Here is an 18,305-nt window from a genome sequence, read left to right on the forward strand (position 1 = left end):
AAGAAACTGGAACACCCCCCCCTCCTTTCCCCACCCCAAGTCTCCGACTGAGAGAAGGAAAAGGCTAGAAGCCTAATGCCAGCCAGACGGGAGTCTGTCTCCCAGGAAGAGATTTCACAGGGTTCTGAGGACCTCAGGGTGTGGTCGAGTTGGGGTTCCTGTGAAGACTGTGTGAGTGGCCGTTGTGTGGAGTGGAGAAAGCAGAATGCTAGCAAGCACTCTTTCTCCTGACTTGAAATCCTCATGATCTCTCAACAATGATGGACACTCCTGCCTCAGCTGGCAGCTCACTTGGGGGCCTTCTGGTACTCAGTATCTGTCCTATGACAGTAGGTGTCCCTGCCATACACCCAATGCTTTTTCTTGCCCATGGCCCAGCTTCTGCCACTCCTCACTCCCACAACACCCAGAGATGATCAGAGTTCTGAAGTCACTGCACTCAGCTGGCTGGTCATCTTGCTTCCCAGGGTTTGGGCTGTTTATTGCGGCTGGACGTGAAAGTCACCTTTTAGCTCTCATGTCCCCAGCTGGTGACACTATCTGGGGAGGCTGACGTATGTTTAAGAGGTGCAGCCTAGCTGAGGAGAAAGTCTCTTGGGGGTTTCCTGCACCGGGACCCTTCCTGCCCATCTTCTTCCTATGCTTATCAAGTAAAGAATGCCCCCTCTGCCACATGTCCCCACAGGTGGTACTCCGCCCACCACAGATGGAACCATTGGAACCACGGGACAAATGAGTCCTCCTCCAAGTTGTTCTCTTGGGGATTGTTGTCACAGAGAAGTAGAACCGGCAGAGCAGTGACGGGTGCCACTGGGGACCAGGCAAGGCTCGAACTCTCTATGGAAAGGCATCTCGAAGGCCCCGAAAGCTGAGTGTATTTATCATCCTTTCTATTTCTCTTTGGAAACGTAAAGGGGGAAATGGCTTAAAATTTAATGGCTGACTTTAAACTGAGTATGACTTTAAAAAAAAAATTACCATTTCCAAAATGTACCCAAGATACAGCTTGCCTATCACTTTTACCTCACAGCCGGAGGGGTTGAACTCAGGCCCAGAATCCAGCAAAGGCAAAGGCAGTATTAACAGCCTGGGAGTCCAGCTCCCAGAACTGCTACCCAAGATTACTCAGAGAAAAATTTCTCAAGAGCAGGGATAGAAAGACTTCCTTTCTATAATAATTCACATACGATTTGAGGGTAATTCTCTTTTACTTCATCTTGAAAAAAAAATCTTCTGACAATCTCTGTCTCTACATAGCTACATCTCTATACCTACAGCTGTATCTCTTGTAACATACATTTCACTTACCCACAGCTCTCTCCTACACAGCTCTCTTCTATACATGCTTCTCTCTACCCAGCTACATTCCTTCATCCATAACTTGCATTTCTCTTCTACATTTCTCATTCCCTCACTCATTCTCTCTCCTCTACACACACATTTCTGCCCTACACACATCTTTCTCCTGCACAGCCATATATTTCTATATACAGTTATATGTCTCCACACATTCTCCACACACACCTCTCTTCTGCATGATGCTACATCTCCCTTTCAGCACAGCCACACATACACTTACACACACTCACACACTTTCTCCCTTTCAGCATACTCTCTGGACAGCTATACATTACATTTTAGGGTCCGACCCATTCTCATAACACATGATAAGTCACATAGTTTTTCTTGAGCTAGGAAGGTCATGCTGACCAGCCAGTGAGTAATGCTTGGCCAAGCATGTAGCCTGAGAGGTTGGTTAGTGTTCCCAGACAGAGAATGACATTCAGGACAACAATAACAGTTAGTTGGCTGAAACTTGAGTGGTTGGGGTAGGTGCAGAAAGAGAATTACCGCAGAGTTATGTCTACCAAAGTTGCTTCATGTCTGACCTTGATTTAGCAATAAACACTTGGGAATTTGTCCTTGTTTATTCTCAGCTAGTCTTTGAATTTGTTCTGAAGTCCAAAATTAGCTACCTTTGTGACTGAGAATACTGTTTCTGTCCTGTGTCAGTTATGAAAAACATTCTAGTATTATCAGAATTATACAGCTTAAGCAGAAATCATCTTCCTGACCATCCACAGCTATAAGTGTGCCCAAAAGATACAAAACACACTACTAATGGGCTGTGGAAAGAAACCCACAACTGTTCTTTTTAGGGAGGTAAGTGGTGGCACATGAGAAAGTTACAGACAGAAAACAATTGGTTTCCACAGCCAGTGACCCCACGGACTTTGCCTAGTGGGGCTCCCCATCAGAGAGTTATTAGTCTGGTGTGTTGACCTGTTAAATACTAATTGTAACCTTCTATGTGCTCCCACAGCCTCATGCACAGAAAGAAGCAACAGCTGTCCCCTGTTGACTATTAGATGTCTCTTGAAGTCATCAGCCATAATGCCTTAGAGCCTACAACCTTCCTAATGCTGTAGCCTTTAATACAGATCCTCATGTTGTGGTGACCCCCAACCATAAAACTATTTTCATTGCCACTTCATAACTGTAATTTTGCTCCTGTTATGAATCATAATGTAAATATCTGATATTCAGGATATCTGATATGCGACCCCTGTGAAAGGGTCGTTTGACCTCTCAAAGGGTTACAACTCACAGGTTGAGAACCACTGGCTTAGACAGCATGATCATGTAGTTCAAGGTGCCCTGTACACACCAGTGGCAAGAGGTAATGTTTGGAACCAGGGAAGATGTGTGACAATGATTCTGTAAGATGAAAAGAAACCCAGAAGCAAATGTCACAGATGCAGTAGGAAGAGAGTCACACTTACCAGTGACAAAGAAACCACACAATTTTAAGTGGGCTAACTCATTTATATGTTACATTACTTTTTACAGCAAGCTAGTTCATCTTTGTTATGAAAAATAGATATGAACATTAAAAAATGTGTTCATGGTTTCTCTCGCTCATTCCTACTTCCGAAGATTCTATGCTTTTAAATTCTATTTTCTTGTAGAATTAGAGAAGTTGACAATTAGAGATAAATTTTATATATGTTAATAGAATCAGAAGGAAAATATAAAGACACTATCTATAAACAAAATAACCCCATGATCTATAAAATCATTTCTACATTTAAGCAGAACCCTGACTCTGTAAGGCAAAGATAGCCATAAATGAAAACTCAGCAGAACTCAACAGCCAGGTCAAGAACAGGCATCTGTGAGCACATAAGATCATGAGGACTAGTTTTCCCATTTCTCGCACACAATATCCCCATTAAAAAGTATAAACCTTAAAAAATGTGGCAGCTTTTAAGTTGACTCCAAACTTTCTTTACTCAGCAATATTAAAGGCAGTAATTAGAAAAGGTGATACTGGGAATAACATTCAGAATCATCATACACACAATTTTATTTATTTTTAAAAGCAGCACTATCTAAAATTTATTCACCCTCACATTCTCAAACCACCTCTGGTACTTTCTCAAATTAACTCAGGGCATCTGAAGCTCTGAAGGAAAAGTGGAGGTTCGTTTTCAGGAAGACGGTCGTGGCTGGCAGTTAGGACTCGCAGGAGTATCTCCTAGGACCTGGAAGCTAAATAAATGATAAGATCTCTATTATTGTGTTACTCAGACTATTGGTCATAAATAACTCAAAAAGGAAGGAAGGGGAGGGGGGAGAGAGATGGGTGGTGGGGGGGACGGGCTGAGCAAACCATGAGGAGCAAACCAGTAAGATGTTTTCCTCCATGGACTCTCCCTCAGTTACTACTTCCATGTTCCTGCCCTGCTTGAGTTTCTGTCCTGACTTCCTTCAGTGATGGACTGTTTGTTACTTTTATTTTTTTAAGATCTATTTGTTTATTTACTTATTATGTATACAGTGTTCTGTCTGCATGTACCTCTGCCCGCCAGAAGAGGGCACCAGATCTCATTACAGATGGTTGTGAGCCACCATGTGGTTGCCGGGAATTGAACTCAGGATCTCTGGAAGAACAATCAGTGCTTTTAACCTCTGAGCCATCTCTTCTCACACCCTGTTTGTTACTTTCAAGTGTAAGCAAAATAAATCCTTGCCTAAGTTGTTTTTGATCATGGTGTTTATCACAACAATAGAAACCCAACTAAGATACCCAGTCTGGTGGTCTGAATAAGAATGTCCCCATAGGGTTCATAGATTAGTCACTAGGGAGTGGAACTGTTTAAAAGGGTTAGAGGTGTGGCCTTGTTGGAGGAAGTGTCAGTAGGGTGGGCTTTGGGGTTTCCAAAGACCACACCAGGCCCTTTCTCTGCTGGTAGGTCAGAATGTAGGTCTCAGCTACTTCTCTAGCGCCGTATCTGCCTGGCACCATGCCCGCGGCCATGATAACAATGGACTAAGCCTCTGAGACTGTAAGCCAGCCCCAAACCAAAGGCTTTCTTTTATAAGAGTTGCCTTGGTCACGCTGTCTCTTCACAGCAGTAGGACCGTGACATTGACACCATGCCTGCTCCCTGAAGAGATATTTGTCTCAAAAGAGAAGTTTGGCCCTCTCCGCCTGTCTTCCTGTCTCACCATGTGAGCTCTCTGCACCATGATACCATCAACCACACTGTGACACAGTCAAGGGAGCCTTACCAGAGACCAAACCGAGGGGACCGCCTAACCTTGGACTTTCGGCCTTGTGAACCAATGAGCTAATTAAACCTCTCTTCACGATGGCGTGTTCAGCCTTAAGTATTTTGTTAGAGCAACAGGAAATGACTAATGCAGCATGACATGTAGCGAGTACAAAGCGAAAACAACTCTTTTACAAATAATTTGTCAAGATGCTAAAAAAATATATGCCATGGTCAATAATTCTACTTTTATAAATATAAGTTGTAGAAAATCCTCTAGTTCTGAAATGCTCTGGCATACAGAGTGATCCATTATATTGTTATTTATAACATAGTTGGATATAATACAAGCAGCAAATACTGTAAAAATGTTTAAAGAGTATCATTCATTTAAATAGTATATTATTAAGCTATCAAAATTAAATTTGCATATAGTGGTGGCCTATGAAATACATATATCACAAATAAATAGAACAAACAAAACTTCTACCTGCATAAAATGTGTAAGTAGGTGATTTCTATCTTTCTAATTCTCTAGCCTTTCCTGAACTCGCCATGGTTAACATGTATTGCCATTATAACAGAATACAAACTTTTGTGTGTTTAAATTTTAAGTAAGCAACACATGGTAGCACATGCCAGTCACCTCAGCAATCAGGAGGCTGAGGCAGGGGTGGGGATTGTAAGTTTGAGGCCTGCCTGGGCAACACAAAAAACCCTGTGTGCAGCCCCCTCCCCTCAGTTTTTAAGTAAATAAATAGGAACTAACTTTGGTGTCTGTCCCTCCAAAGCGGACCTTCCAGCTTCCATACCGTGGGCCCCTGGAGAACCCCCTGATCCTTCTTACCTCCCTGTAGCAGAAATCTTAAAAAGTTCTTATTAATAAAATCAAACCTGAAGCCAGTTATTAGGATGAATGCTGGAAGATCAGAGAAGCAGAACAAGCCACAGCTTCCTCACCTCGCCAGTTCCTCAGCTGATCCTGTTTCCTCAGACTGGAAGCCTCTGAGTCCTCATCCAGAATGAATCTCAGCTGAACTGCTGCTCCAAAGCCTGAAAGCTTAACCAGCCAAAAGCTTCTAGTTTCTGGTCCTCACGCCTTATATATCTTTCTGTTTTTGCCATCACTCCCTGGGATTAAAGACTCACTTCTTGGGATTAAAGGCATGTGTCACCATGCCTGGCTGTTTCCAGTGTGGCCTTGAACTCACAGAGATCCAGAGGGATTTCTGTCTCTGGAATGCTAGGATTAAAGGTGTGAGTGCCACCATTTTCTAGCCTCTGTATCTAGTGGCTGTCTGTTCTCTGACTCCAGATAAATTTATTAGGGTGCACAATATTTTGGGGAACACAATACCACCACACCTTCCTCAGCAAGGTCAGGCTGCACTTTGTTCTCAGACTTTGCTCCATCACCCCACTAGAAAAGCTGTCTGTTTCCCTGAGCCCCTGAAGGCCACACAATGCCTGGGCAGAGTTACTTCTTCACACATAAAATACAACAGGACGCTGGGTGAGGACCGTGCCTCTTGGCTGTGTCTTCTCAGCTCCATGATGCCAGGTCAGTCGGCCCACAGGAGCCCGGCCTGCTTATCTTTTAAGTGTCTACTATCATTTCCCCCTCACAGGCCCTATCGGGGTGGCGAGAGACTGTCTTAGGGTCTTTAAAACTCCAGGCCTCCTGGACAGCTGAGCAAACAGAAGTTGCCAGAGGGCTGTTAGGTTTGTCTGCTGCAGCATCTGAATAGGTAGGTCTGTCACCAAGCGACCCGGGGGACTTCTAAAGATCCTCAGAAGTCACAGAGCTCAGGCACTGACCCCAGGCGCAGTCACCCACAGCTGGAACAGCAGGACCAGGTCCTATCAGATCTGCCATTTCCTCTCTAGTATCTTCTATATTCCATCAAATCCAAGACAGATCAATTATAAGATACACCAATTTCGAATCACAAGGATTTTATTTAACTTTTTTTCCCCCTTTTTTGGAAACATGGTCTTATTATGTAGCACCGGCTGTCCTAGAACTCACTATATAGACCAGGCTGGCCTCAAACAAAGATCCACCTGTCTCTGCCTCCCAAGTTCTAGGACTAAAAGCATGAGCTATCACATCTGGCTATTTTAAAATGTTTTATATTGCATTTATTGATTTGCGGGGGGGGGGGGGGGGGGGGGGGGCATGACATGCATGTGGAGGTCAAAGGGCAACTTGGGAGAACCGGTTCTCTCCTTCCACCATGTGGGTCTAGGGAACTGAACTAAGGATTTCAGACCTGGTGGCAAGCACATTTCCCCACTGAGCCACCTCTGACGCTCTCACAGGGATTTTTACAAAATGCATGGGGTCAGACATAGTGGCCTTTAATCCCAGCACTCAGGAGGCAGAGGCAGGTGGATCTCTGAGTTCGAGGCCAGCCTGGTAAAGCTTTCTCCATCTTGTCTCAGCTAAGCCATCTTTGGTTTCTACCTCCTGCCCTGAAAAGTCCTGTGGGAAAGCTCCCAACCCTGTTCTAGAAACTCAGGGTCAAAACGCCCCAGCTAACTGCATATTCCTGGCTCTTGTTAGATCACTTGCTTGCTCCCCTTGCAACTGCCAACCCGGATGTAGCTTTTCTCTGTTCTTTGTCTCGAAAAACTCCTTGTAATATGCATTCGGGGCTGCTCTGTGAGAAGGGTGTCTCTCCAGGCAATCGCAGGCTGGCTTAATAGAGACTCTGATTCCATCTTTGGTAATGCCACGTGGTCTCTGGGTTTTTACCCCATAATAGTAGTCAAAAGACATTGATTTCCTTTTTTCATTTCCTTTTTCACATTTCTACCACAGTGTCCCTTAAAGCTGTGCCACAGTTCAAAAGGGGGGAAAAATCACACCTAATATGCATTGAGTACCTTTACGTTTATATTATATTCTGATATAATGAATTAATACCAAAAAAACTTTTATTAAATGTTTTGGTGGGGACAACCCTTATCTTCTATTTGCAGTCCATTGAGAATCAGAACTAAAGATAAACCCCAATGCAGCTGTTGTTACACTTAGTCTACATGAACCACTCGGGCACTTTGTCCTTAGGATGGTGTGCTGGTGTGAAAGAAAATGCCCCCCATAGGGAGAGGCACTATTTGGAGGTATGGCTTTGTTGGAACAGGTATGGCCTTGTTGGAGGAGGTGTGTCACTGTGGAGTGGGATGGGTCTTTAAGGTCTCCTAAGCTCAAGCTATGCCCAGTATGGAATACAAGCTCCTTCTGCTGCCTGAGGATCAAGATATAGAACTCTCAATTCCTTCTCCAACACCACGTCTGCCTGGACACTGCCATGTCCTGCCAGATGATAATGGACTGAACCTCTGAAACTGTAAGCCAGCTCCAATTAAATGGTTTCCTTAATAAGAGTTGTGGTGGTCATGGTGTCTCTTCACAGCAATGAAAACCCTAAGACAGATGGTCAGTCACATGGGCAGGTGGCAAGGCTGCAGAGGGGTGACCATATGTGAGAATCCCAGGGAAGAATTAGAGAAAAGTCTCAGTCAAAGGTTTTGGCCATGAGGTGACTTTAAGGACTAGAAAATAGGGGCTGAGGGTTTAAGAGCACTGGCTGCTCTTACAAAGGACCTAGGTATGGCTCCCAGAGTCCACATGGCAGCTTAGAGCCACCTGTAACTCCAGTTCCACAGAATCCAGCACCCTCTTCTGGCCTCTGAGGTACTACGTGTATACAGTGCACAAAACATACAGGCCTGCAGGCAAAGCACTCTAACACATAAACTGAAAATCAGTAAATTTTTTTTTTTTTTGGTTTTTTTTTTTTTTTTTTTTTTTTTTGGTTTTTCGAGACAGGGTTTCTCTGTGTAGCTTTGCGCCTTTCCTGGAACTCACTTGGTAGTCCAGGCTGGCCTCGAACTCACAGAGATCCGCCTGGCTCTGCCTCCCGAGTGCTGGGATTAAAGGCGTGAGCCACCACCGCCCGGCTTTTTTTTTGGTTTTTTGAGACAGGGTTTCTCTGTGTAGCTTTGGTGCCTGTCCTGGATCTCGCTTTGTAGACCAGGCTGACCTCGAACTCACAGATCCGCCTGGCTCTGTCTCCTGAATGCTGGGATTAAAGGCGTGCACCACCACTGCCCGGCTAAAAATCAGTAAATCTTAAAAGAAAAAGAAGAACAGTGCTTTGGGGAGGTTGGGTAACAGGTTTTGCAAGGGGAGCCATTTAGAACCTTCAAGGGGAGGTCTTCCAATGACTCCTCATTCCTGTAACTAAGGGTTCAACTTGTGTCTGTAGGATTCAGAGCTCAAGCTGACCTAATGCAATCAGTGTGAGAATATCATTTTCTATCTCAGCCTCGAACTCACAGAGATCCACCTGGCTCTGCCTCCCGAGTGCTGGAATTAAAGGTGTTTGCCACCACCACCTGGCTGACTTTTTTCTTTAAGTTACATTTAAGAAATGTCTTATAAAACACTAGCTTTCAATATTTCTCCCTTTTCTCAGGCAGAAAACAACAACAATAATAAGACACCTAACCCCAGAGGATCATGTCCCTTCATTCCTTAGTCCTTTTTTGTTGTCAAAGAATCTTTGTTTTTTTTTTTTTTTTTTTTTTTTTTTTTTTTTTTTTTTTTTTTTTGGTTTTTCGAGACAGGGTTTCTCTGTGTAGTTTTGCGCCTTTCCTGGAACTCACTTGGTAGTCCAGGCTGGCCTCGAACTCACAGAGATCCACCTGGCTCTGCCTCCCGAGTGCTGGGATTAAAGGCGTGCGCCACCACCGCCCGGCAGCGAATCTTTGTTTTTACAAGACAGAATTTTTCTGTGTAGCCCTGGCTGTCCTGGAACTCACTTGGTAGACCAGGCTGGCCTTGAACTCAAAGAGATCCACCTGCCTCTGTCTCCCAAATGCTGCGATTAAAGGCATGTGCCACCGCCAACCAGAAAAATATTTTTAAAAATTTTTAAGGTATCAGAAAACAAGAAAATGTGGTTGTATTGTCAAATGTGGTTCTAGAAGCAAAATGAAACTCTTACCATGTCACCCGACTGGGTCCACTAATCCACCATCTGATACACAGGGTCGCCGACTCTCAGGTTTCCAATTCTTTCCACTGAGAAATACATCCCAAAAAGTGGGGCCGTCTGGTACAAACTCTTCACAGAAGGGTCACACTGGCGGTAGCTGGAAGAAGTCAGAACCCATCATCAGGTCCCAAAAGGAAACAGCAGTCTAGTGTTTTCTACAGAACTTAGATGTTTGCTCCTTAGGCTAAGTATGGGTCAACAAGAGGCCCCTTCTAAAGGTGGGCGGGGATGGCTGTAAGCAAGTAGTCAAATAATCATGGGTTTTCTAAAGCCAGGTGTGATCCCAGCATTTGGGAGGCAAAGGCAGGTGGATCTCTGAGTTCGAGGCCAGCCTGATCTACAAAGTGAGTCCTAGGACAGCCAGGGCTACAGAAACCCTGTCTCTAAAAAAACCAAAATAATAATAGTTACAATATTAATAACAGTAAGTGTGGGTTCGTATAAGTATTATACAAATACTTTATTACACAGGTACCTTGGACTCACAACTTATGGGAAAAAATGCTCATGAACTCTCCAAGTGGAACCACCCCTCACCCACTGTGTTGAATAGCTTTCATTGTCAATGACACAACCTAGAACCACCTGAGAAGGGAGTCTCAATGAGAGACTGCACTGGGTTGGACTGCGGGCATGTCTTAATTAAGCTACCAGCCCACTGTGGGCGGCACCATTCCCTAGGCAGGGGCTCCTGAACCGTCTAACAGTGGAGAAGTCAAGCTGAGCGCAGGCAAGCAACCGTCTATGGGTGGGATGGGACTGTTTGTAAGTCCCTGCCTTAACTTCCCCGCAGTGATGCACTGTATCCTGGAACTGTGAGCTAAACTAAACCTCTTTCCCCCTTAAGTTGCTTTTGTCAGGTTCTTTGCCTCAGCGACGGAATGAGAACACTTGCCAGAGCTCTGGCTTAAGGCATCTACCCCCCTGTGCTCCCAGCTTCTCCAACATGAAGGCTCAAAACTGGAGTTCCCCTGGAAAAGAACAGTAAAGCGGAGATGCCACTGGCCAATGGGGCTGCCCATGAAGTCTAAGACCTGGCTGAAGAAAGTTACCTTCACTGTAAATCCCAGGGGGTCCTGAGACAACCTCTAAACCTGTTAGAAACAAACAGCAGAACAGAGGAAGGGCAGACAAAACACGGCAAGCCCCCAAGTGTTAACTAAGGGGTTTCGTCCTTTCTCTTTTTTGCAGTGTTTGAGATGGAACCCAGGGCCTCTTGAATTACTAGAAATTGATGAGAGGGGCTGGGTGATGCCTCAGTTGGTAAAATGCCTGATGTGCAGGAATGAGGACCTGGGTTCAGATCTCCAGCAGCCAGAAAAAGCCCAGTGGCACCTGCCGAGAATCCCGGCACAGGGAAGGCAGAGACAGGTGGTGCCTGGAGCTCACTGGCAAGTTCCCGGCTGGTGAGTGACCTTGTCTCAGACATAAAGTGAAGTGCATCCTGGGTTGGCTTAGCCACGGCAACTGTGTGTCTTCATCTCCTTGCTGCTGTCGGCCCGGGCCCAGCCACTCAGCGCCACTCTGTGTCCCGGCAGGAAGAGGCTTACACAGCCAGTCTCTGGCACTGGCACAGGTGCCACTGGGGGTCACACATTTTTCCTGCCAGTATAGTGACACACTTCTTTGACATTAGAGGTATTCAAGGATTGAGTTCTATGTCTTAGAACTCCAGGACTGGCCCAGGAAACTCTCAGTCCCCTAGCATTATCTAAAGGCCCGGGCTCAGACAGTTTGGACCAAGTCGAGACTATTGTGGCCATGGAATATGAATTTAAGTTTGAAATTCCAGATTCCAGAGAAAAGTTAATGTGTCCATAAGGAATTGTGCATGGCACTTCAGATAAGAGGGCTGCATAGGAATGAAGTATGGGAGACCTTTCCTCACCGAGGGGACTCAGAGCACACTGGCTGGAGTGTCTAGGAGTTCTGCCCTTTGGAATAAATTCTCGGGCTGGAGAGATAGTTCAGTAGTTAAGAGCATTGACTACTCTTCCAGAGGACCCGGGTTCAATTCTGAGCACCCACATGGCAGCTCACAACTCTCTGTAACTCCAAGATCTGACACCCTGACGGACATACATGCAGGCAGAACACCAATGCAAACATCATTTTAAAAAATTATCACAAAAAGAAAAGAAAAGAAATCTAGGGGCTGGAGAGATGGCTCAATGGTTAAGAGCACTGGTTGCTCTTCCAGAGGATATGGGTTCAATTCCCAGCACCCACATGGTAGTTCACAACTGTCTGTAACTCCAGCTCCTGGGGATCCAACACCTTCACACAGACACACATGCAGGCAAAACATCAAATCAATAAAGTAAAATAAGAATAAATAAATAAATAGATAAATAAATAAACATTTTTAAAAGAAGAAAAGAAATCTACTATAAAACAAACCCAAGGGTTGGAGAGATGGCTCAGCAGTTAAGAGCACTGGCTGCTCTTCCAGAGGTCCTGAAGTCAATTCCCAGCAACCACATGGTGGCTCACAACCATCTATAATGAGATCTGGTACCCTCTTATAGCCTGCAGGCACACATGCAGGCAGAACACTGTATACATAATAATAAACAAATAAATATATTTTTTTAAAGCCAAAAAGAGTGAAGTGACTGAGGAAGTCATCCAGTGTCAACCTCTGGCCTACACACACACACACACACACACACACACACACACACACACACACACAAACACACAAAAGAACTTGATGAGAGATTAAAGTTTCAAAATGGAATATTGTGCAACTAAAAATTACCAGAAAATTAAAGAAACAAAGAGAGGAAGAAGTTCACATGCATTGAAGGAGTGATACAAATCACAGGGGCGCCTGGGAGCCGGGACACAAGCACCTGGTGCATGGGCAGTTCGGGCACAGGTGACATTAATACAGGGCACACACACACACACACACACACACACACACACACACACACACACACACACACCAGCGTCCTACCTCTTCAGGGTTTCCAGTGGCTCCTTCCTGTCTATGATCCCAGTGTCTGGGTCCACTGTAGTCAAAATGCACCTGCCAAAGACCCACGCTTAGATGATGGCCGCAAACCACAGTGCACTCCACACCCCAGAGGCCACGTCCAAGCCCAATCTTTACCTGGGGCAGCTCAACACCCTTTTCATCTCTACATCACCAATTAGGAGTTCACCCCAAGTATCCTAGGAGAAAAGGGAGAGGTGTCTTTTAGAGTCAGGCTTCCTTCATCTTGGTCAGGTACTAGGTATGACATCAATGGAAGGAGGGAGACACAGAAGGACACAAAAAACTCTAGAAAGCACCCAAGAGAGGCAGTGCACTGTCAGGTTCAGGACATGATTCACCTTCAAAGAAAATTCTTTTACAGCACTGAGAATGGAACCCAACACCCGTGCACAGGAGCCAAGCCCTCGACCACTGCACCGCCTCCCAGGCCCAGGCATCGTTCTCTTGACTCACAATCAATCACTGAATCTGCCAATTCAGCAAGAACAGGCCTTAAAAGCGTGCAGTTCCCAGCAGACTCATCAGACTGCTTCAGTGGCAATCAATGAGAAACCCACAGCTTCTGAAACAAGCCAACTGTCACGGATGGTGTGGCTCAGGGTTCTCAACCTGTGGGTCACAACCCCTTTGGCAAACCTCTATCCCTAAAAATATTTACATTATGATTCATAACAGTAGTAAAAGTACAGTTATGAAATAGCACCGAAACAATTTTATGATTGGGAGTCACCACAACATGAGTGTCACAGCATCAGGAAGCTTGAGAACCACTGGTTTAGCTGTCGCAGAGGCCAGTCAGAGTCTGAGGGCTCGCTGTTGAGTGAGACATCACGTGAGTGTGGCCAACCAGGATTCCTTCACTTGTCCTTCCCACAGGATGCATTGTGAACACGGGACAGCACTCCATGGCTACTGACTGCCTGGCCTAAACACTGGTCTTCAATTGGTCCTCATGATGTCAAGGGAGGTGCTAAGATGATTCCCATTTTCCCCAAGAGACAGATATGCAGAACACCGTAAAATGTTCTTAAGTCACACCAGGAGGAAGCAGGACGGCTAGGTTTGAAATCTTTTACTGTGAAGGTAAGGCTTTGCATCCCCCCACATATGTGACATATACACATAAACACACAGCTATGTGTACAAACATACACTTATATACACCTATACACTCCAATACATATAGACACAAATGCACAAATTATGTATACAGATACATACACATGCACACTTACATGTACATACACACCAATACACATACAAACACATGCACACAAATGTGCATACACATAAATCCAAATATAGATATACATACATATATACACACATTTAAATGCACACATATGCAAACATTATATACATTTATATACAAGCACACATGCACTGGGGCTGGAGAGATGGCCCAGTGGTTAAGAGCAATGGCTGCTTTTGCAGAGGACCTGGGTTCACTTCCCAGAACTCACATTGACAGCTCACAACTCCAGTCAGGGAATTTGATGCCCTCTTCTGGCCTCCACAGGCACTGCATATACATGGCGCACATATACTCACACAGGTTCATACATACACAAAAAAGCAAAAGTAACTTTTTAAAAAAGAAACACATGCTGGGTGGTGGTGATGCACATCTTCAATCCCAGCACTCAGGAGGCAGAGATAGGAGGAGCTTTGTGAGTTCAAGGCCAGCCTGGTTCACAGAGGGAGTTACAGGACAGGCTCCAAAGATACAGAGAAACTCTGTCTTGAAAACCAAAAAAAAAAAAAAGAAAAAAAAAGAAAGAAACACATGCACAAAACATAAACACACATATATGTGCACACACATAAAGCACACTGTGTCATAACACTGCATATGGTTTACAGACACACAGTCATTTGTACACATTTCAATATCCTTTGGTGTCCAAAAGAGGATTGCTTCCAGCACCCTCTTCAGAATCCCAAATCCTCAAGTACTTATCTCGTATATGAAGTAGCCTGGTACTGGGTCTTCATCTAGTCCTGCTTTAAATCATCTCTGGCTCACTTAAGATACCAAATGGAATGTAAGAAAAAAGTAAGTCATAGGTACACTGTTTCACTCAGGAAATAATGACCAAACTGTGCAGTTCAGTACTGATGTTTCCCCCAGCATTTTAAAACATTCTTTTTAAATTTTTTTTAAATTTATTTATATGTGTATGTGTGAGTGTATGTGCATGTGGTGGTGTGGGGGTGGGGAGGTGCCTGCACCTGTTTGCATGCAGAGGCCAGAAGAGAGCTTGGAATCTCTCAGATGGTTACAGGTGTTTGTGAGATGCCTGGCTTGTTACACGGGTACCAGGTCCTTATGATTGCACAACTTTTAACCACTGAGCCCTCTCGCCAGACATTAAATTATGTGTTATCTGCAGCTGGTACAATCTATGAAGGGCTGGCTGTACACATACACCCACACATACACAGATTATGTGGATTACATCCTATAGGAGGCAAAAATGTCTCCTATCCTCTTGGAATTTCTCAGCTAAGTCTGATAATTAACTTGACGTGAAACAGAAATAAAGAGAAAGGCATATGTGTATATGCATATATAATTTAATGTAAATTTCATATGACCCACGCCTTCATAATAAAGAGTCGGTTCAAAGACACAGCTGGAGTTGAATACTAACACACTGCAGGGGACAAAGAGCAGCAGGTTGAGAGACAGAGGCCACATGACTAAACCCAGGAAGATCAGCTTCCCTTGGTGTGTTTATGCAGAGCCCACAGCCCCAGCTTCCTGTCTCTGGTAAGGACACACTAGCCTGGGCTACATGAGAAACAGCCTCAAATATCAGCATGATCCCCTGCATTTGCCTTTTCAAGTATCTTCAACTCAAATGAATCAATATGTCAGAGTATCCTGTTTTGGGGTAGCACATGTAGAGTGTTTTAAATACTATACCTGCACATTTAATATCACACATTCACTTGCTTATATAAATATATATATGTTATAGTCCCTTTTACTAATAAAAAACTAAGGAACCTAGTCCAATGCCCTATGCCTGTAATCCCAGCCCTTGGGAGACAGCAGCACAAGAATCAAGAATCAAGAATTCCATGACTCAAGTCACCCTTGGCTACATAGTGAGTTGAGGCCAGCCCAGGCTACACAAGGCCCTGTCTCAGAAAGAACCTATTCTGAGTTCCTTATCTTGAAGGTTTGTGCCAGTCCTGCTGAAACCCACTGATAAACTGTTAAACTTAGGTTTAACAGTACAATCCTTTGTCTAGGTCTCTAGGAAGAAATGGGGAAGGGGGCATTTGAGGATGGGGTCTTAATACATGTCCCATAAACCAACAACAGCATCTACAACAGTGGTTCTCAACCTTCCTAATGCTGTGACCCTTTAATACAGTTCCTCATGTTGTGGTGACCCCCAACATAAAATTATTTCATTGCGCCGGGCGGTGGTGGCGCACGCCTTTAATCCCAGCACTCGGGAGGCAGAGCCAGGCGGATCTCTGTGAGTTCGAGGCCAGCCTGGGCTACCAAGTGAGTTCCAGGAAAGGCGCAAAGCTACACAGAGAAACCCTGTCTCGAAAAACCAAAAAAAAAAAAAAAAAAAAAAATTATTTCATTGCTACTTCATAACTGTGATTTTGCTAGTTATGAATTGTAACAGAAATACCTAATGCACAGGATATCTGATAAGCAGCCCCCAAAGGGTCAAGACCACTGATCTACACTCAGATGCAAAGAATGTTCCTTGCAAACTGACCTCAACCAGGTGAGGTTTCTGAAGATCCTGAGTCTAACTGGTGTGCAGAGAAGTCGGGAAAAGAGTCCCTCCCGGCTTAGCTGGTGGCTTTGACTCTCTCAGGGCCTGAGAGGGACCTAAGTTTCTGCAGAAGGCAGAGCAAGGGCAGGGACGGGCACTGTCCAGTCTTCCCTCCTGCAACTGGCTATGACATCACGATCCACTCCATATGCAAAGGCAACCTCGCTCCTCTTCGGGGCCTACAGAAATGGTTTATCATAGCACAATTGGTGGCCCAGTACCAAAGGGGTCTTCAAAGTCAGACATCTCCCATCCAGGATGACCACAGCTACAGTATGGAGGTGACCACAGATGCCCTGTGCCCCTCCACCAAGAAACTGCTTCGGGTGGGAATAAACTCCATGTTCCAAGCAATCAGTTGGCCCAGGAGCTAGGCAAGCTTTGTAAAAGCAAAGGTCACACCATGTGACAAATGGAGCTATGATTTACGACACACCCTGTTCAAACAGTGGAACTTCAAAGGAAGCTCATGCCAAACCTACCGCTGGAGGGCAACCAGCACAGCGCCTGTCTGGGGAAGGGAAAGGAGCCCCAGACTGCACGCAGCCAAGGTGTCAGGACTTCTTTCACCACACGAGGGCACAGCAGCTACAGGTATGTGAGCCACCAGCAGCCCGGGGACTCCAAGACCTCTCCATCTTGTACTCAATTCCCTTGTTCCAAGTGACAATGAGTTCAACATTCCAAGCTACTTGTCTGTGAACTTCTGCATCGTGGCTTTAACAGAAAGCCAGGAATCCTGAAAAGTTCGTTTCGGGTCTTAACTAAACAAGACAGATTTAGGTCACCTTCTGTTCCAAAAGTCAGCTGCCGGGCTCATTAGCAGATTGTCTGGCTTCCTGAGCATTGTCGTTAACTCCTCCAAACGCTAACTCTGTGTCTTGACATGTTAATAGCTTCATATTAATGAAGTCATTCACTCTCCACTCTCACTGTCCACATTTTGGCTCAAAAGCACTAATTGCTTTGAAAACAACTAAGCTTAAGTTTAAATGCAATGGTTAATTCAGTTCCTAAAGAAAACAATACATTTTAAATAACTGAAAAAAATAAATTCATAATGGATGAGTTTACTATTCACTAGACATATACAACGCAAAGAAATACACTATCCAGCCAGATTCCAGGGGTCACTGGAAGAGCCTAGTGCGCCCCCTGCTGGCTGAAAAGCCCATCTGCACTCTGACAAAATCAGGCCCCTGGGGATGTCTAGTCAGCGCAAGGAGGAATTTGTGAGTTGGAAGAAATGAGAGGAAAAGAAAGAGAAATGGTCAGAGGAGGGCGTGGGGATACTCTGTGTAATGGACTCCACCCTGTGGACTTAACAATGGGAACTTTATTTATTCGTGTATTTATTTTTACTTTTTTTTTTTTTTTAACTGTGTGTCTGCGTACCATGTGCATGCCGTGCCTGAGAAGTCCCAAAAGAGCATCATATCCCCAGGAACTAGAGTGGTAGATGGTTGTGAGCCACCATGTGGGTGCTAGGAATCAAACCTGGGTCCTCCGCAAAAGCAGCCAGTGCTCTTAACTGCTGAGCCATCTCTCCAGCCCCTTCTGGGAATTTTCTGCCAGGCTGCACACATCTTGTAAGTAAAAAATTAAGAGTACAGGAAGCTTCCACCACAGGCAAGACCCAGAGAAAATGTAAAATAAGGGCTAGGGGCAAGGAGAGGACCCCCGCACAAACAGTACAGGTGAGCGTATTCTTCGGGACATACATTACAATCCATACATTTGCCTTAGGTGTGTGAAACAGAAAGAAGAGCTAATATAGAGACCTTTCCCTCCCTTCTTATCTCTCTCTGCGAGCAGACAGTTATCTCCACAGCTATGTCTCTCTATATATACATCTCTCTCTATAAAA

General features: G+C 44.8%; 1 protein-coding gene across 2 annotated transcripts in view; it reads right to left on the minus strand.

Moving 5' to 3' along the window:
- Positions 1 to 18,305, minus strand: part of Mtarc2 (mitochondrial amidoxime reducing component 2) — a 44,734-nt gene that overhangs the window by 5,551 nt on the left and 20,878 nt on the right. Inside the window, exons 5-8 of one of the 2 annotated variants that reach the window (XM_052737922.1) lie at positions 12,744 to 12,805; positions 12,588 to 12,659; positions 9,575 to 9,722; positions 3,338 to 3,552 (exon numbers count right to left, since the gene is read on the minus strand). In XM_052737922.1, coding sequence (XP_052593882.1) covers positions 9,596 to 9,722; positions 12,588 to 12,659; positions 12,744 to 12,805 — 261 coding nt within the window. In that variant the 3' untranslated portion in view covers positions 3,338 to 3,552; positions 9,575 to 9,595. Of the gene's footprint in view, positions 1 to 3,337; positions 3,553 to 9,574; positions 9,723 to 12,587; positions 12,660 to 12,743; positions 12,806 to 18,305 lie in introns of those variants that run through there. The other variant, XM_052737923.1, reaches the window with a different exon arrangement.

Source organism: Peromyscus californicus, unplaced genomic scaffold (genome assembly GCF_007827085.1).
Source record: "Peromyscus californicus insignis strain IS unplaced genomic scaffold, ASM782708v3 Scaffold_14__1_contigs__length_90479793_seg_2, whole genome shotgun sequence".
Classification (NCBI taxonomy): domain Eukaryota; kingdom Metazoa; phylum Chordata; class Mammalia; order Rodentia; family Cricetidae; genus Peromyscus; species Peromyscus californicus.